Source organism: Lagopus muta, chromosome 1 (genome assembly GCF_023343835.1).
Source record: "Lagopus muta isolate bLagMut1 chromosome 1, bLagMut1 primary, whole genome shotgun sequence".
Classification (NCBI taxonomy): Eukaryota; Metazoa; Chordata; class Aves; order Galliformes; family Phasianidae; genus Lagopus; species Lagopus muta.
Window position 1 is genome coordinate 105,231,433 of NC_064433.1, and position 20,484 is coordinate 105,251,916.

Sequence of the window (20,484 nt, forward strand, 5' to 3'; positions counted from 1 at the left end):
CTTGACGTGAACTAATTAGGATTGCAATAGATTATTAATACAAGTTGGTAAGGTGGAGTTCTGTCAGTATAAAAGAGGCCTTTGAAGATAACAGCCATTTACACTTTCATGATCTCATCCCAAGTGCTCAGAAGAAAGCCTATAAACTAATAAAGTAGAATTCATCTAGGGGCATTCTACACACGCAGCAGAGTATCACCCTCCAAACTCTTATTCAGGATGGCAAATGAAATCTGCTCGGATTCTTTTTAAAGCCAACACCAATCAGGATTAAAACAACTTTTGGTCATAAGCGGATCTCTGATGATCTAAAGACACGGGTTCATTTATTTTGACTTAGAGAAAGTAAGTGACATATCAAATACAACCTTCATACTTCAACAACTGAGGTCACCTTGAGAAAAATGATACTGAGCCCCATGGTATGAAAACTCTCTCCAGAGTGAAGCTTTGATTTACAAGGTGAGTTAAGGTCTTCTTCATGTGAATGTATATTTGCAAAGCGAGTTTAATTTAGAATAATGCATTGATTTTTCTTTTTTAAAGTAGGTGACTAAGAAACTGTTGCTCATTATAGTACTAAACCATAACGGACTTTTTGGAAACTCTGTGAAATGATCTGCTCCTCTGAACTGTCAAGCTGGTTTTGAGGAGATCTGCAAAACCGAAATGGAAAATGAGTTAAGCCCAGAAGTATGTGCTGAAAGCCCCAAGTCCCTGGATTGTCGGGGGCATTCAGTCCAGAAATGCATTTAAAATACCTTTTAAGAAATGCTCTGCTTCCTGTATGAAATCCCTTGGCACTTCCTGTTTAGCCGAGGAATGCATCGTCCTGCACCGGCGGCCGGCACAAATCTTATACAAGCTGTGGCACTGGCTGGCCTGGCCTGGACCTGCGGTGAGGCTGGGAGGCTGGAGGAGCACACATTACGGAAGGATCTGAAGGAAAGTAAAGACCCATCTCCTTGTTCAGCCCCTCTCCGCAGCCTCTGTCAGAACGCTCTGGGCACAGTTTAGCCCAACCTGTGAGTGAGCTTTATGGGCCATATTTAAACACTGTACTGCTTGACCTCAGAGCAGGCTACATCTAAACGTGAAAGACAAACGGTACAGGCAGCTTGAGCCGTGAAGCCATAGATGCTTCTCTTGCCAGCCAGAAGCTCTCTGCCTTCTCCAGCACAGCAAAAGTGCACCCCTGTCTGTGAAAGACCGACCGTAACCCCGGGTTTGTGTGCAGATGGTGCTACCAGTGGGTGGGGTAAGGAGGAACGACGTTCAAGGAAAACTGATCCAGTACAGAAAAGAAGTGTCAACACATGTCAAGTGTTGCAAAATGGCCCAGTATGGAATAAAAAAGTAATTTGCAGTATTAGAACAAACAGCTGCTGTGTTGCCAAGCTGAAGATTTCTTCTCGCAATACGCAGTTGAATGACTTATGACAAAAACAAGAGCGTTGTTTCACATTCTGCATAAAACACCTCAAAAATTAACCACTATACCTTTAATGGGCTGAATACTTTTGAATCCAGCTTGCTATAACCTCTTGTCAAACTGCACCATGTGACCAACCTGTCTGCTCAGAAATATCATATGAAAGTATTGTTCTCTCTGTTGGCAGTTACAAACTTATGAAACAGTGACACGTCCAAAACTTTCTAGAAATGAAGCTAAACACAGCTGAAGGCCATTGCATGTGCTGAGCTGAGCAGTATTATACAACTGTGGCATAGAGGGTAGGATCTGTAGTCATTACTATAAGCAAAAAGAACTCTTAGGCATTTCAGAAACTATTTCAAAGCTAAACATAACCTTGATGTATAAGCAATCAAATATGAAATAACTTGTTTTCTTTCATAAAGAACACCAGTAAAATAAGCCAAAGACATGTACATTTAATCTAAAAATCCAATGTGATGGCAACAAAGGAAGTTATTTTAGGTTATAAGTCACTGGCTTTGTCAAGAAAAAAAAACCTTCAAAAATTGCCCTAACTGAAATATACTTATGTCTATATTTTCAGAGTAGTTATAATAAAGAATCACAGAATGGCCTGGTTGAAAAGGACCGCAATGATCATCTGTTTCAACCCCCTGCTGTGTGCAGGGTTGCCAACCAGCAGACCAGGCTGCCCAGAGCCACATCCAGCCTGGCCTTGAATGCCTGCAGTGATGGGGCATCCACAGCCTCCTTGGGCAACCTGTTCCAGTGCATTTTGGAACTGCCAGTAAAACAAAACAACAACAAAAAAGCCCTTCCATTTATGCATGCAGATCTTTAATCTGTTCCAATTAATATGCTGTGTTACTCATTTTTTCCCTGATGTGATCCTAAAAAGACTACCTACTGCTCTTGCATCAGCCTCTCCTACCAGTGAGTTAAATATGAAATGGTTTATTCTCCCATCCTCCAGCAGCTCATCTCCCATCCCTATACGCTCATTCAGCGGGTCTGAACTTACAGATAAGCTGGTGATGAGACACTAGAAGGCAAAAAACAGACAATTACCTAGGCAAATGTTTGAAGGATTAGGGCCCTTGGGCAAAAATGCTGTTTACTAAAGACTGAAAGCGCCATTTCTACTTAGTGCAACGGAGTGCGTCTGAACTCAGCAGTTCTGGATAGTGGCCACCAGTGGACTCAGAGTGAGGTTTATAGGTGTGAGATAACATCACACTCCTGTCTGCATTTCATCACCGCAGGGCCTTGCTCTGTATTCTGAAACAAAGGCATGCAAGTACCAACAGAAGTATACTTTATTATCTGTCTTTACATTCACTCGTTGCTCAGTTAATCATTTATTTTTATTTTTATGCCAAAGACCACCCCGACAAGGTGCGAGGACAGATCCTCTGCTGGCCTGCTTGCTAGAGCAACACCAGCTTGGCCTGTCTGGAGATCTGTCTCTGGGTCTGTCTCTGTGCCTTTCAAAGCTCAGAGGGTATGAGAAGTCTTGCCCTTTTCCCTTCCTAATTCCTTCCTTAAGGGTGTTTTGGGCAAAAGAAATGTACGAGACAAGTGCGGGAGAAACACAATCAACCACTCCCAAGTAGGGACGGGCCAGTCACTGACAGCCTGCATGGTGCACATCTGCCAGCTGAGAAAGCTTAGCGAGCCTTTGCTTATACAGGGAAAACGGGTATGCGGGAAGAGCCTGGAAAGCCACTTGGGAGGAGAACTGCTGCTTGAATCCTGCTTGAATGAAATGTTTCATCCTGCTTGAATGAAATGCTCAGCCAAATGCTTCCTCCTTGATACGGTGAAAAAGCACCACTAACTGATTCAGTGGAAGATGAAACTGTGTGGGACAGGTCTACAGCCCCTACATCCCTTGGTGGGAAGAAGGACACAAGACGGTCTGGAAAAGGCCCCAGCTTAGGGCCAGAAGTACTGCCAGCACAGAAGAGAACTAAAAACGAGATCTGACAGTTTTGAAACAACACTTGGCAAAGAGATAACCAATGACAGAGTTTTTAGGGGATGCAGATCTGAGATATCTGAGCAAGGAGGAAGAGTGGATGTAGGGAGACCGTAACAGCAAAGAGAGATTACCAAGACAAAAATCAGATTCTTGCCCTCACTTCAGGAGTTAATGGTGTCTGAGCCAGGCTGATCCTCCACCCAGGCTGAGCCGCTTCAGTGCCAGGAAGTAGAGGTTCTTGACCATGCTGGCATCAAAGCCCAGCACCTTGCACAACCTCTTAGATCTCAAGAAATGTCCCCAAAGCACTGGGTAAATGACACAGGTGCTAGGCAAACTGATAAGAAGCTATTAATAGCGCTGACCCAGGAGAGGAGCATCTTAGAGAGTCTACAAGGTGACCATCTCCCATGCCAGAGTCCTCAAAGACCAAGCCTTAGTCACATTTAACTGGCAAGACCAAGGAATGCTTTATTTCATAAACACTCCACTGCCTTTGTTTTGTAAATACATTTTCCCCTGAAGAAAAGAAAGGCATGATTGCCTCAAAGCACTGGGACCGTGTCCTGTAAGGAGACAGCATGTCCTCAGCCCTCCCTTTATGTTTTTTTTCCTCCTTCTTCAAATGTGAAAAATAAGTTGTATGACAGCCTTTGGTGGAGATGTGTGCAACAAGGCCCTCATTGTCTCAGACAGGTGTGAGATTGGAATTGATTCAGTGCCAACAACCCCAGTATCAGAGCCAGCTCTGTGAGCTGAAAACATACACCAACCATCCAGTAATACCACTGCAGCCAGCCAGAGACTCAACAATTTAAGGCTTAACACACACACAACATAAATCAGATGAGGATGTACCAGCCAACCGTCAGCTTCTTGGGCAGATGCCTGCAGACCGTCTGTGCAGATCAGACCTTGCCTGTTTCAGTTATTGGAAACATTTTTTTTTCATATAAAGATGAGAGGCTGGGTGGAGTAGCTAGCTCAGACACATTTACATTTGCCCTATCTTGCCCCAACAGCCCTCCTTTGCTTGCTGTTTGGAGGCAGGACTTCTTGTAAAGTAGCTTTATTCCAAGTGCAGGAGGGAAGGAATTACAACTTGGGGAAATGTTTAATGTACAAATACAAAAATCACATGGACATGCATTCAGTCTGCACCACCCTCACGAAACAAAACCATTCCCTTCCATGAGAGTCTAGGAGGCTCTGAACATGATCAAACAAGCACAAGAATTAGCACAGCTGGTTCTCTTTTCTCTTTCTTTTTTTCTTTTTTTTTTCTTTTCTTTTTTTTTTTTTTTTGTTTCATGGATATGTTTCCTTCACTTTTCTAGGAAAACCTGTTTTTGTGTTCTCTGCCTCTCCTTCTCTCACCCGCTTCACCCCAGCAGTCCCTGTGCTGTGTCTGGCTGGCTTACTCACCTGGTGAGGGCATGGGAGGGCAGTGTGGGTGCAGCTGATGGCTCAGCCACATGCAGGAGTGATCCCACGTGCCACCCCAGCCTCAATCACCCAGGGGTGACCCAGAACAGGCCCAGCCCTCTTGCTGTGTCCGAGGCTTTGCTCTGCCCATTTTCTCCCTAGGCTCCTGGAGCCTGCCCTGTTTTCTTGTACCGTATATGAGGAGCAACATGCAGGTAGCACATGAAACGTGCTCCCAGCATGCTTGCAGATCCCAGCACCGAGCCCCTGACTACTGGCTATGTTGTTGCAGCAGCCTGCTCCCTCTGTGCTGTTTCAGCTGCACTCATGCCACAGCCGATTTCTGCAAAAGATCTGGGTGCTCCCACTGGGATGGCCGCAAGCCCTCATCTCAGGCATCACCTGTTCCTCTGTCCTGAGAGCAGATCACTCAGTTCTTGCATTTCCCAACACAGTCTCTTGCCAAGTGAAGGCTGACAGACACTGCCTGGGATGAGGGCTGGCTCCTGGCCCTGACACAGCTGCAGGTCCCAGGCTGGTTCCCTGCCACATCCAACTGTAATCTTGTCCTTTGGCTGGGCAATGGGAGGGCTTGCAGGGGTGGTAGCTGGGGAGTGCCACCTTCACAAGAGCTTGGCTCAAACGCCCAGGTATGTGCTTACAAGCTGAAAGAGGGGCTTTCAAAACAATGTTTGAAGAGGAGGCAATCTGCTAGCACTCCATTTGTATCTAGGTGAACACGAGCTGGCTAATCTTGTTTTCCACTCATTTGAAAAGTCCCTTTTGTGTGGTTCTTTTTCAAGTTAATACAAGTGTTCACTTTTATAACGTATGGTAGAGTAGTACAGTTTTCTTGTTGATACTTTCCCCATAAAGTCATTAATAGCGGGTCTGAATTTGCAAGTGGTTTTGCATGTAAAATTGCTCATGTACATGTAGGTCTCAAGGATCTCAAAGAGTCTGTTCTCTTGAGCAGCTATTCTTGCGCTTCACTGCTGAATGAGGATCATCATTTGGACTTAGGAGATTTCAAATTAAATGCACTTCAGTAAGCTTATGCAATGAGAACTGAAATCGTCATAAATGCCGTACTTGTTCAGCTACTTGTAAATCATCATTATGCTAATAAAATAAAGCATCACTGCTGACAAAACATTGTCTCTTCTACATTTCAAAGGACATACCAATTTACAGCAACTTCTTTGAATACTGGAAACTTATAAATGAATAAAGCAGTTAATATACAACTTTTTTTTTCTATAGGAAGGATTTTGGCTTCAGTATTTTTCATTCATTACCTGAACTTGATCATCAAGAAATGAGGGAACCTAAGCTGGCCAAGTCATTCCTAAAAGCCTTGGTAATTGAACTTACTTTAAAATACAAAGGGAGTAAACCACAATGGTTTAGATTATAAAGCATGCCTAGTGATCTTAGGCATACCTAACCAAAGACATTCAAAGCAACTCTTTTTCAGAAATCCAGGCTCCTTGAAAGTGCCTGGAACTGAACTCAAAGACCTGGAAGCTCTCAAAATCACCAATCTTAAACTGATTATATTGCCCAGTACAGATAAACCTCTGAAACAGACCTAGACATTTACAGTTAGAAATCAAGCTGACCTTCAGAGAAAAACCACAGTTTTTTAATGGATCTATTTCCCATGCTTATGTTTTTCAGTGCTTTTAAGTTAAGACATGTATATGCAAAACGAAAAAGGTCAGATGGAGGCAATCCTCTATTGACTGTACAATGTATGCTTTCCCACAAAACTGACTGTTTTATAAAGCATATCCAAGCACACTGCTCTTCGCATGCAAACAATCTCCATTTGTAGGTGTCATAATATAGTGAACACATATAGGGAAAACTTACGAATAAGTTTACTAAGGGTGTATTGTGTACTCAGTCATGTGAGAAGAGCCCTGTGAACCCTCAATATATGGGAGATTATTGGAGGAAAGTGGCTTGACGTAACACCTTGTTAAAGACATGGCAGCGGAAGAGGGCAAGGGCATGCCTGCACTTGATGCTTTGAGGGAGCCCCTGCCCCATGGATGAAATCCCACTGGAGATGGAGGGCTCAGCCCTAAAGCCTGAAGGAGGTCCACACAGAGATCTATCATACTGAGTGGAACAGAAGTCACTGAGGTGAAAAGAAGAAGGTAGGGTGGATTCACATCTGCCTGGGCATAGGGACCAACTTATGTGTTAGTCTTCCCATTTGTTACCTTCTTTATTTTCTAGATTGCAGGGGTGCCTGTGGTCACTGCAGAATTTTGGGTTTGGAAAGGCTCAATACAGTATTTGAGGGAAAACAATGCATTCAATTACAAAATCAAAGCAATATTTTCTGGCACATGGGCAGCAGCATCAGCTGAATAAGCTGGTTTCAGTGGGTGTTTGTTTTTAGGGTAAGGAGTGCTTATTTATTTTTTTTGTTTGTTTTATTTACCATGGGAGGTAATTTGAGCTCTGGTATCAAAATATGTCATGTTCTGCCAAGAAGGGATTAAAGAGAAGAATGCTATGGAAAGAAACTGGATTTGTCAGTAAAGAACTAAGAGATTTTATTTACCAGAGTTTTGCAATCAGTGCTTTTAATCTTCATCACAATTGGGCTATTCAAAGGCCAAGAATTTCCTCTGAGGGCCAGTAAGGAATAACCCAAAAAACCAAAAAGCATCTGCCTCAAATGCTAGAATGCTGTCAAGTACATGACCACTTGCTGCCCTCCAAGGTTCAGGGCAGTGGGGCAGGCAGGAGTATTTGATTTAGACAGCTTCAGCATTTTGCTGCAACAGGTGGAATTTGGCACTGAGGAAAAGAAGCGATGATAAGACGTTCCCATGGAAAATCAGGAGAGCCTAGTGACACAGCTCATCAGTAGACATGAAATGTCACAGAGGTACAATACGGCATGGCTCAGAGGAGGCTGCATGGAAGCTGCCATCCTGAAGGATGCTGATCTTCTCCACTGCCTCAGAAGCGAGCAGTCAAGAAGAGGACCCAGAGGCAGCAGCTCAGAAAGGAGCCTCCAGAACTTCTGTGCCCTGGGGGAGTGAAGGAAGTTAGAAATGAGCCCAAGGAATGTCTCGTCTCTGACCACTGAAAGCACTTACATGGGGTAATGTTCATGCACCTACAAGGTTCCTGCACCATGTCAAAGAGTGTCTACACTTTTGCACTGGAGAGGGGAATTTAGATTAATGATTCAGAAATGGCAAAATGAAGTAGAATGGAGAGATGTGCTGTGAAAGTGAAGAGCTGAAATAGGGATACTTGTTTCTACCTGCAAGCTCTTTTTCTTTAGTGGTAACCATCAGCTCAACATAGCTATCATGTGGCAAGAGACAATGGACTGACTAATGAAAAACAGAACTGTGGTTGGGCATGAGCTGCCAAGTTTTATCACTGCCCAAAATACTCAATGAGGCAGCTAAGGGCATTTTCAAAAGCATTTCTGTCATTGTAACTAATTTCTCTGTGGCCAAGATGTTTGGCAACTAACTAAAATCTTGCTAAGATATCTTTAATGTGTGACAAGTTTTCCAAAAAACTCTTTAAAGTTTTCGTGTTTCAAACAGCTTGCCAAAAGGTATCCAGAATGACTTTGTCAAACCTTAGGCAAAACCTTTGACAAAAAAAAAAAAAGACTTCTAAGCTCCTCTCCTTCTGCTTAAAAACCAAGGCGTCATGTCTTCAGTAAAATCTGTGCTCTAGGATGCGCCGTGCTGAGGATATTAAAAAAAAAAAAAAGAAAGAAAAAACATAAGGAAAATGTGTGTAAGTGGAGATGTTGCTTGGGGACTGAGAACATATTTGCTGCCTTATCTACTGCTTTTATAACCTCAGGAAGTGCCAGGCAATTGGAATACAGAGATCGGTATCTTTGATATATATCGACACTTGGAAATCTTCTGGATTAAACATCATTACATAACTCTTTCCATTAGGGTGTTAAGTTGATGAAAAAGGGTTTCAAACCCTTTTTTTTTTTTTTCGAGAGCTGCATGCAAAGAGGCAGGCAGGGCCCCTGAGCAAGGCTGGTGCCCTATAGCTGTGCATGCTGCCTGGGGCTGAGGAGCTAACCTCCTTGCCCAGAGCTGCCTCAGCTCTAACAGGTTGAGGAGCCTCTGACATGCGTCTGCCTCAAGGATGGCTTCCTGCCACAAGATCTGGGGAGGTCTTCTCAGTGGGACAGGCACAAGGTCGGCAGCCCTGGCTACCCTACATGCAGTACCTGGCAGTGCAGGCACTGGGGAGCTGGCTGAGGTCTGTCCTAGGACTGCTGTAGACATGGTGATGAAGGTGGGAGCCAGGAAGACGCACGGAATCTACAGGCAAAGACTGTCTCAGTTCTGGGAGGTGACGCAGCAAAGCACTGAGAACACACCTGAGTCTCCCATTGCTTGTCCCAGAGAATGAAATGTTCCTCATTTGGTCTTGTTGAAGCCACAGGTGCAGGGAACTGATTGAATGGAACAAAATATGAGCCTAGAAAGCACCTCTGGGGTCATGCAGTCCAGCCATGTCCTATATTGTGCAGTAACATCTAAGATATGTCTTAAATTACATCTTCTGGTCTCTAATCGGCCCCTGGAAAGCTGCCAGGGCTGCACAAATACCAATTTCTTGCCTAAATTAATTGATGGCCAAGTTAGAGAATAACCACTTGCTCCCAAGCCATCGTGGTCTTTCAGCACAAGACAGACCTGGTGTAGAGCCCCTTTGCTGTGTTCACTGACTGCAACTATGCTCACAGCCTCTGATTTGATGCCCTCAATAAACTTGACTGCTGATCTCTTTAAAGTAAGCTCTGTGCTCCTCCTATCATTCTAACAGCTCATTTTGCATCCAGTGCTCAATTTTTCTTGAACACTGGGTGACTGTGGGTCAAACCTCAGATAAGATTTTTCTAGAAATTTCTGTCTTGCTGTGAATGCAGTATGCCACCTATGATACCTGAAAATAGCAAAACAGGGTCCTGCTTCCAATCGGTGAGAAGGTGATGGGGACGTGATGGTGGAATGAAAGTTTCTAATGCCAAACACAGGGAATTCCTAGAGACCGTTCTTGTTTCTGGGCAGCTTCTGGCTATTAATAATCCCTCTCTTGTGTCACAGAGAACCAGCCCTGCACACAAGCAAAAGCTTGGCAGGTAACAAAATTTTGTTCCTGTCAAAATTAATATTTGGAGAAGATCCAACTGGTGTTAAGAGCTTTACAAATCAAATGAATGCCATACATCTTGATGCAAGAAGCCTGTTTCCACAAAGGATAAAATGGCAAAGTGAAAGGCAATGTGAAGGGCTGGAGCCAAGAAACAATGAACACGATAAAGTCGAGGGTTATTTCTCTATAGTACGTACATCTTGCTTATATCTTTACCAGAGATATTTACAACCCATCCTCTTCCATTCTATAGAATACATTCTAAATTCATTACAACCTCACAAACATTCTCCAAGATATAGATATAGAAGGTGTTAGTTTCACAGCAAAATGAGAAGTTTTGCTTGGCCAGAAGTGCTACACAACTTAGATTTCTGCTTCTGCAAATGGCGGAGTCACATGAATGATGTTTTCTTCCAATTTCTGCTTTCAAGCAAACTTCCATAAAACATGCTCCAGTTTGGTCAACATGAGTAACCATGGAGAAAAACAACAGCACCTCTGCATTCAGAGCTATGGGATAGGCCTGGGCACCCTTCAGAAGGAGGTTTACACAGATTTGTTAGTAGGGGTTGTGAAAGAGGAATGATTTTTCCCCTGAGAAGAATTCTGTTAGACTGAATGAGAGGAGAATGGCTTTCAGTAAGCTAATCTGGTTCATGCACCATTGTGCTCATCCCTTCATATGGAAGCTGGTTTATGACACAGCAAATAAATAGTAGGGCGAGTCTGCTACTAATGACACTGTACCCTTTAAAGAGAAAAGCTGCTGAGGTTATTCATGGCAATATTAAAGCATTATCTGTCGAGACATAAAGATGAATCAACTAAATGTATTGCATTTAGTAAAAAGGTATTTCTCCCTATAACATCTCCTCTTGACGGAGCCAGTTGGAAATCTTCCAACTAAACAGATCTGTTTTGCAAATATTTTGTGAGAACACCACTCATTCACCAAATTTCCTGTGACCTCCCAGTGGCCGTGACACTCAAGCTATGGGTCCACAGCACCAGGGCAGCTTTACCTCTCCTTCACCCAGTGTCCTCCTGCTTTGTTCCCATGTTCCCCTGCTCACCCTCAGTGTCTCCAGTGAAGGGATGTGCCACGGCCACGCACCAAATTCAAGCAGCTTGGCTTATGGTACAGAAATGTTGCTCTGGAGCCAGGGAGGTGAGATCTGGGCATCTATCAAAAAGCACTGGAGCACTGCATCCCTGGCCACTTTGCTGGGAAATGACACGAGGATTGCCAATGGTCACCTGCCACAACCCTGCTGGTTGGGAAAGATGCTGATAGGCAGGGTGCCAAGCTCTGGTGGAACTCGCTTGAGATACCTGGGAGTGTATTTTGGGATGGAGAGGTCAGGTGGTTAATCAAGTGGAAACACGATGATGGTATGCTGAGGGAATGGCAGGGAGAGGCAGACACGTCTCCAAAGGATGTGAAAATGCAGGCATTTAGCATATTGCGCAGGGGGAAGGGTTGGCGAGTCTGGGATCCTGGGAGGAGGTGTATCTGTCTTGGATGAGAGCTGCCTTGCGCATGCTTCTGGCTCTGCTAACCCATGGCCTGCTGAGCTGATTCAAAGTGGAAATATTAGGAACTGGGGCAGGATGCAGTCATAGGAAGAACAAAGCTGCCTTAATTCCCCACGCTTAAACACCGCCCTTGACTTTACCACTGCGTTTGCCTTGTTCATGGGAACCCTGATAAACTCAGGCTGTTTTTAGTAGAGCAAGATTACGATAGCAAAGACCTTGAAATGTCTCCTCAACAAAGCACAGTGCACCTGGAGGAAGACAAAAGGCTGGCCTGTAACAAAATAATCTCTCCATCGTTAAGTTTCTTGCTAATTCAAAAAGCTGATCTCGACACGATCTCTGTTACTTTGCCATTGGTGCTGGTTCTGCTGCTTTGGTTAAAGATCTGTCAGCAGTTTTATTACAGACTCTTGTTTCCAGGGATTTCAGTCTTGCTCATAAAAACACGGTCCCAGCTGAAACTTAACATATAAAGTTACAAAACGTAAAAAAAAAGTGAGCGAAAAAGCTCAGATATTTTTAGGGCTATAAAAGCATAAACAGAAACAGAAGCATACAGCTTAAAGTGATTACAGTGATTGTTTTCCCCAGACAGGAAAAATAGCTTTATTCTATCTATTTTTCCAACTCACAGGTAATTAATAAGTCACTGGTTGGAAGCATTCATTGGGATAATGTGAAAATAAAAATAGTTGAAGTAATTTAATTGCAGACATTTTAGGATGATATTCCTAACCTCCTAATTTGCTTAGACTATTTATTGCTCTGTGTTATTGCCTCAGAAGAATACCTTCCAAGGTTGATGACTTACAGATATAAAACATTTCTATTGGCCCTTAAAAAAAAAATCAGACTACAAAGGAACCATGTGAATTCATATTTTTAAAATCCCTGTATTATGGATCTACCTACTCCAGTTAACATTACCCACTGTTAAATTTCTAATTACATATTTAATGTCTGGTTCAAACCAGGTATTAGAAGAAACTCAGCCACAATACATATAAAGATTTACATTTACTGCATGTGTAAATTCCAATGCTCTGCAGGGTCTTGCCTAAACTTTCATAAAGGTGTATAAATAACGTTTGGACGCTGTGTTGAGGGATATGGGTTAGTGAGAACTATCGGTGATAGGTAGATGGTTGGAAAGGATGATCTTGTAGGTCTTTTTCAACCTTGGTATTTCTGTGATACTATGATTCTGCGAAATAGCAACGCAACCCAGCTCACATGGCTCTATTTTCTCTTTCTCCGTGCAAAGGAAGGGGTGAGTTAAGGATGAAGTGTTAGCTGCTGTCTGAGCTCTAACTGCATTTCCTTACGCTGTGAGCTGGGTCAAAGCCTTTGACACAATACGCTCAGTACTTGCACAAAGTAATCTTTCAACTTAAAACATGTGTGATGTGGTGGAAGCCTTCTCTCCCCTTTTGTTCCCCTCTTGTCTGTGAATTGGTTATGGTTAGAAGTTTTAAATGAACAGGTGTAGTCGCTCGCCCCTTGTGATATGAAAGAAGCATAAAACTCGATTATAGCAATTTATGGTCTCTTAACTTGCTAGGACTTGTATCCATGACACAAGCAGCTTTATGCTCAGATTCAAGACTGGTAAAATAGGAAGTTAAAATTAACCTCAATCCTTTTATAGACGAAAACCTCAACAAATAAACAGTGGTTTAGTGGCATGGCAACCTGCCCCTTTAAATCCAAGAACTATTCTGAGATGTCTATTTTGAGTTAGTTTTGTTTTTTTTTTTTGAAAAAGATAATTGGGCTTGGATGAAGAGAGGAGTAGCCTATGATTCATAAAGGTGTGAGTTAAAGCACGATGTGATGCTGCTACATTGCTACTAGCAATGTATGGTCTTTTTTTGCCTTCTGCCCACATAAAAAGCCCCCTGTGCTCTCAAGGGTCAGAAGCATGTCATTTTGAGGACCCCTTTCTGAAACATAAAAAAAATACAAATGGAAACACCCCAGCTCTCTAGATATCCCCCAGCAGACCAACCTGACAGCCAGCCCTGCTTTGAGTACTGACAAATATACCAGTGGTGATGCACCTTATCACAACCCAGCCTTTTTGCCCTTCCACGACAGAGGGGCAAAGATGAGCCCCGCCAGCCAAAAGGTGCCCACAGCAGGAGCCCAGCATCACAGAGGATTCAGACTTCAGTTTATCTCACCAGCAAATACTGCAACTTCAACAAGTTGCTCAAGAGGTCCTAGCATAACTTGCAATTGTGGACATAGAGACTAGGGGGAACTCAGAGGAAGCTTTGGAGGAGGGCACCAATGAGAAACACTACTAGCTCAACTGCTGCTGCCTTCAGAGCTACATCTGCAGGCGAAACGTATTAAAACCATGTTCATGGAGAGCAAAGTAGAGCAACATACTAAATGTATTTCTGGAGAGAGCAGCTGAGTCCCCAGAAAGGCGAGAAGCCGTCCCAGTGAGGGACCTCCACACAGAACAAGGGAAGGGGGATAAGTGTGGCTGAACCTGATACTCTGCTAAGCATATAGAGTTCCCAAGAAGCCAAGGAATGCACGTCTGTGACTGATACCTCCACACACAGAGCTGCAGGCTGCTGAGCAGCCACAGCAGCACAGGCATTAGCTTTTGCAGGAGCTGAGCTGTGCACAGAAGCCCACAGCATGGCTCTACAGCTCAGAATGGCAAAGGAGGTGGGATTTGTGGGTTGGCAAGTTGCAGGATTAGATCCAGGGAGGGAAGGTGCTTTGTGGTCCTTCTGTGTTTTTTTTTCCCCTGCCTTTTACAACACAATGTATACTTCTCAAAAATATCCACTTCTGCTCCCTGTGAAGTCAACAGCAGGCTTGCAACAGAGGTCAGTGGGTCTAAGACCTCCCTAGAGGCAGCAAGCATTATATTCTATAAGCAATAACCTTTTCTGTATGCACAAAAGTAAACCTTCACTTTAAAAATAAATACCAGAAAAAGAACCCATTGAAGAAATCTCTTTCCCCAGAGCATCAGCAGAGAACCTCAACTATGACCATTTCATTCTGGGCAGAAGAGCAGAGGAAAACCACACTGAAAACAGCTCTCACTGTAACACTCTGCATCCTTCCTTTGGGAGCATCTCAGTATGAATCTGCACCTCGATATGCAGTTTGCAAATTATGTTATCAGTTGAGTGTGGTGATCTGATTCTTTGCTTACTACTTGCAACAGATTTTGGTGGCAGATTTGATCTTAGCAGTGACAGACTCAGATCCAGCAGAGGCAAATGAGGTTTCCCACTGGATTGCTTGGTTTCACTGGCATATGTGTGAACCTCCATCTTAGAGGAAATTGGACTCCAGAGTCATTATTTTGTAAGTTTTCTATCACATACAACCCAATGGATAACCACTAGCCCCAGAAATAAGTTCAAACCAGCCCTCTCAATTCAGATCTTGGCTCTAAGGTCCTTTGCCTAAAGCTCTCTTTGCAACTGCCTCCCATGAAGGGCCAAATCAAGGCCTTGACAGCACTTTTGTTTCATTCAAGCACACAATTAATTGATAGCTACCCATCAAGTAATACCTATAAATATGAAAAAAGCCTGCCATAATGCACCTTTGCAAGAAAACAAAGACTTGCAAGGCTTCCACACATCTCAGGACAGCCAAAAAAGACAGATGGGAGCATCTGAGCCCAGGAACTCTCAGAGGGGCTGGGTGGGTGCTGGGCGAGCAGGGGAGGATTTTGGGTACTTACCCTGAATCTGACTCTGAGGCTGAGGGTTAAAAGCAGTGGTGTGGTTCAAGGAGGCTCGTGGGTTGGGTGTGGGGGCTGGGTGGTGTGGGCTGACCCTCATGGCCGTACGACGCAACTGCTCCAGTTCACTCAGGCGCTCTGAAAAGGACAAGCTCCCGGGCTTTGTCTGCTCATCTAGTTTCTGACGATGTCCTATTGTGGGAGGGGGGGGAAAAAGATCAGAAAATCTCACTGGTACATGAGGTCTGTTGACTTTTAATTTTAATTTTTAAATCCCTCATCCACTGGCGAAGTATCTAACCAGCTAGTGGCTATCCGAAGTTATAGTGAGAACACTTCTCTGCAAGGACAGGAGAAACAAACCATGCATTGAAACCATATCGTGGGGCAGCCAAAGACATGGTGTACTCTGAAGAACCAGGCCCACTGAAAACAGCAGTGCCTCCTTACTACAGCTCACTCTGGGAGAGGAGGCTTTTATAGAAGAAGTAATGTCTGACAGGGTGAATAACAGGAGGAAACTTGTGGCGGTCCCTGTACTAACCCCGCATCAGAGTAACTCATCTGAAATTCAACCCCAGACTGTCACAAAGTACTGTGCTCAGTACTGTGGGGCTGTAAAATAACAAACCCAAATAAATCTCATTTTTGGACCCTTTAGCAATTGCTTTCCAGACAGAAATAGGCAAAGAAACACCAGAAGCTGGCAGAAGCAGAACTGCAGCTGCAAGGTCATGAAGTCTCTCTTAGTAGTACTAGGAGTTACCAAGACATGAGGTCCAACCAGACATCCAACTATATGAAAGCAGACCCTAACATGGCGGCATAGGATGAAGCACAGCGGCACTGGCCTTGGCCAGGTGGGAGCAACAGGGCCCAGGACCTGGCCGAGGCAGGCCTTGGAATGCTGTCCTCATGGTACTCTGGTGCTGTGGCCTCACAGGGCTGCCAGGGGACAGGAAAGGAGTTGGAAAGGCCTTGCTCCAGCATGGCATTGGGGTACATCCAGGTTCGTCCAGAAGGGCAGAGACCTGTCCTGCCACAGGGACCCTCAGGGCAATGCTGCCACAAAACGTCATGTTGCTCAGTAGCAATGTGCACAGCATACATAAAGGATACTTCACCTACTGCAGCACTTGCTTTCTGGTAGGCATGATGAAAACACAAATTTTCTATCCTTGTTTGCACCCTCTTAGCAGTTAACCTATCACCTTTTTCTTCCTACAGTTCAAGGAAACAACCTCTTAGCAGAAAGACCAAAATAGAACTGTCTCTGAAACACAAATTGTCCTATCAAAGATGGTCTTTGTAATGGAGGACAAGATACTGACTGCAGAGGCACTATGAGAAACTCCAACCCCATCTGTATTCAGTCAGTGGATTAGGATCTCCAACTCCAAAGAGGGCACCTTCTGCTTTGTACCTTCACGTGGATGCCATCAACCCTCTTTTTCCCTCAGTCTCAAATCTGCACTTTGCATTTGTCTCAAGAAATCAAGAAATCAGCTGCCTTGTGAATCTTTGCTTATTCCTTCCCTTTCCTTTCGACGTGAAAGCACATTGTTGTCCTGATGTGAATGTATCTTACATATTTAGCACAGGGGTCAATCAATGGACATCTTTAGTTCTACTTGCTCCATTGAAGAAGGTGGTGTTATCCAGTTTCTGCCAAATAACACAGTTTGCTGCCTGTCTGCTCCTGATTTTCATTGTCTTGCAATAAAAAGTTGCCTTTGGCAGCTCTCTGTGCATCTCCACCTCCTTTGCCTCTCCACCTCCTGCGCTCCTTTGGCAAGTCCTCCCCGTGCTCAAGGCATCAGCAGTGAAATGGACTGATACAAAACTCCTCCGAATAATCCACACATTCCCATAATATTTAACATCTAAACATTTATAAACACCCAGCTTCCAATTTCGCATATCGGTGAATAAGCAACAAAAAGCTCTGTATGTCCCTTACTCTACAGAGCACTCTTTCATGCCACCCTAACAGCGTAATCAAGACACAAGACCATTTTATGCATGAAGGGGAAAATGTACATTCAGAAGCAGTTCCCAGTAGCTGCATTTCCAAAATTAAATTTTATAACTTGTATTATGGCTCCAAATCTCAGTGGCTCGGCGTTTCTTCCTGTTGCCAGGCCCTCTGGCACAGCATGAACTGTCTCAGATTCCACACTGTGCTATAAATTATCCCAAGAGGGGAAAAAAAATTAAAATATAAAAAGACATATTATATAGCAGAGGTTTCACTGTTAAAGAGACCCATTAGGGCTTCCAAAAAGAAAAAAGGAGGTGGTGCAGGGGGGAGAAAGATGAAAAAGACTTCTATCTGACATTCTGGTGGGCCAAGAGCAAGTGCTTTGGTTGTCAGCAGCACGGAGCTGGATGCTGCTCCTGACACAGGACTTGAACACCAGCACATGGAGTCATACAAGATGTGTAAAATACCTCATGCATTTGGATTAGCTTAAGCTTCAGCAGTTTGACCTGAGTCTTACAGAGCCAAGATTTAGACCCTTCCAAATTCATATCCCCAGTGTAATTTACTCCTCATTTTGAATTCAATTCAGCCATTTTCTGCTGTTAAGTCAGCAGCTTGACCTCCTCGTATCCTGCTTTCTTCTCTCCTGGCCAGGCTGCTGCAGCTCTCACCACGGCCCCAAGCTATCCCAAAGCCCAGCAGCCTCATGCACAGGCAAGCAGGTCCTACAGGCTACGTTGAGGCCAACCAGGTAGCAATCAGCCTTCCCCTCTGATGCACTGCATTTGTGTCTGAATTAAATTAACCAAAGGTGCAGCATCCTCCTGGGGTTACCACAGGGCACCCCACTTCTGAACATGCCTCTGCAAGTCTCTTCATTGCCCATCCACCAACTGAAGCCCCAGATTTTAACTATCTGGGCTACTCACAGAGGGTGCCTCAGCTTGCAGCTTCCTGTCATGCATGAAAACCCCACTCATGTCATTGGAGCTGGTCAAAGAACCAGCACCTGTAGACTCCTCCTTGGGGCTGCTCACCTATTTATTTTGATCTGTACGTGGCAGCTTTGTGGTGGGAACTACCTACAGATAGCATCAGGGAATTGTCATCTCAGATGTACCTCCAAAAGTGACTTATTTTTTTCCCCAGTCAGAAATGCTATCCAACCTTTTCTCCTCTGCCAGTTGCTACAGGTAGCAGCACAGAACCTGTTTTTGTGGTAGGAAAGTGAAGAACTGTGTCAGAAAAATGTAACAAATATAAATAGTTTTCCCAAGCCACTATAAATGCACAGGCAGTGCCTTGCTAGGGTGACTTGTGTTTCTGTGTTTATTAGCTTTACTTTGAAGTTACCCTCTAAATAACTTGCTTAAAGAGCAGTCAAGCTGTCCTTAGCTCACCTTTGTAAAGCACAGGTCTATTATTATCCCCGTTTTACAAGTGGAAAACTGAATCACGGGGAAACAAGGTGGCTTGCCCATGGTCAGACAGCAAACCTGCCGTGTATGCCTGCCTTTCTGAGTTCAGCACTATGCCCAGATCACTAGTTTTCACAGAGCCATAGAATCATAGAATCATTAAGGTTGGCAAAGATATCTAAGATCCCCCAGTCCAACCACCAGCCCACCCCCCCCACGCGCACTGCCCACGTCCCTCAGTGCCACATCCACACGGCTCCTGAACACCTCAGGGACGGTGACTGCACCACCTCCCTGGGCAGCCTGTGCCACTGCATCACTGCTCTTGCTCAGAAGAAATTCTTAATACCCAACCTGAACCTCCCCTGATGCAACCTGAGGCCATTCCCTCTCATCCTATCACTGTTACCTGGGAGAAGAAGACAACTCCCAGCTCACCACAACTTCCTCTCAGGTGGTTGTAGAGACTGAGGTCTCCCCTGAGCCTCCTCTTTTCCAGACTGATCAACACCAGTTCCCTCAGCTGCTGTGCACCCCAGTGACAGCACTCCCAACACCAGGCAGGGTAAAGGGGAGAGCTGGTGACATTTTTGCCTCTCTCTCTCAGGGAAGCAGAGTTTGAGCCTTTGCTTACAATGAACAGGATATCCAGCCTTTTTGGCTAAATTAAAGCATTGGGTGTTTCTTGACTTTTTTCTTCCTCCTTATCCCTTTCAAATACTGCCTCAGTGAGGTCACACAGATTTTTTCTGTGCACAGAATATTAAACAAGGAGCGTAAAGAAAACATTAGTTTTTCTGATACTTCTACGGTAACACAACATTAAAGTGTTTTCCCTCTTTATACGAAGGAAACTTGGTTTTATAGACTTCAAGAGGCAGCGGAGTGCTCAGCTTGGACAGCAGCCACCAGCTCAGAGTGTTGGATGTGGAAGCAACCAGAATGATGTGCCTCGGCAGCCCTCATCCCACACACATCCAGGGGAGGTGTGAGGCCCTCCATGCTCCCGCTCTGCCCACTGCAGCTACCAAAATCCCAGTGGGTGCCCAGCAGGAGGCAGCCGCGATGAATTTGAGCAGAGCCCTTTGTCTCCAGAGAGAGCAGAACACCTCTCTTCCCTCTGCATCTCTTTTCCCCCGGAAGGAAGAGGGGGCTTTTCACTCCCTGTGCACCCCAATAAGTGGAAATACACAAGAAAACAGTGTCTGTTCAGGCTTTGCCGAAGCAGGGAGATCCAATTAGACTCAATGCTTTGGTTTAATGACATCTCACCACTTTGGAACTGCACTGGAAGTTGATCCAAGCATCTTCACTTTACAGGACTGCTTGTGTGAACGGCTTTAGTTTGGCTCCAGCTCTATCTGGGTAGAAAATAAGCCATGTTGCATTGTGCCCAGCTAATAAATTGGGAAACATTGTATTTTACCATCGAGTTGAAATATATCCAATTATTCTGTATGCAGCGAAGAATGAGAAGAAACCATATTCTTTCGCATCATTCTAGAATGAGAGCACATGCTTTTCAGTGCGAAAAATATATAGTCTTGTAAACAAAAATTAATTGAAGTATTTCTACATTATCATGATGCAATGCAAAAGCTTGAAAATCAGCTGTTCTGCTTACAAAATAAATGATTTTTTTTTTTTGCTAAAAATGGAAATAGTGCCTAAGCGAATAATATTTTTCTATGTGTCCTATAAAATAATTTACATTTTTTTTTTCCTCTAAATTTGTATCTAACTGCTGTTACACAGCAGCCTAGGGGGTTCTAGAAGATGACACTTGAAAATGAGACC

The 20,484-nt window shown here is 44.2% G+C and overlaps 1 protein-coding gene across 2 annotated transcripts in view; it reads right to left on the bottom strand.

The window, feature by feature from the left end:
• The window catches only part of RUNX1 (RUNX family transcription factor 1), a 150,528-nt gene that overhangs the window by 16,046 nt on the left and 113,998 nt on the right, over positions 1–20,484 (bottom strand). The window contains exon 6 of one of the 2 annotated variants that reach the window (XM_048959817.1): positions 15,286–15,477. The exons of the other annotated variant lie outside the window; for it this stretch is intronic. Within the exon in view, the coding sequence (XP_048815774.1) occupies positions 15,286–15,477 (192 nt within the window). The remainder of the gene's footprint in view (positions 1–15,285; positions 15,478–20,484) is intronic. 2 annotated transcript variants of the gene reach the window in all.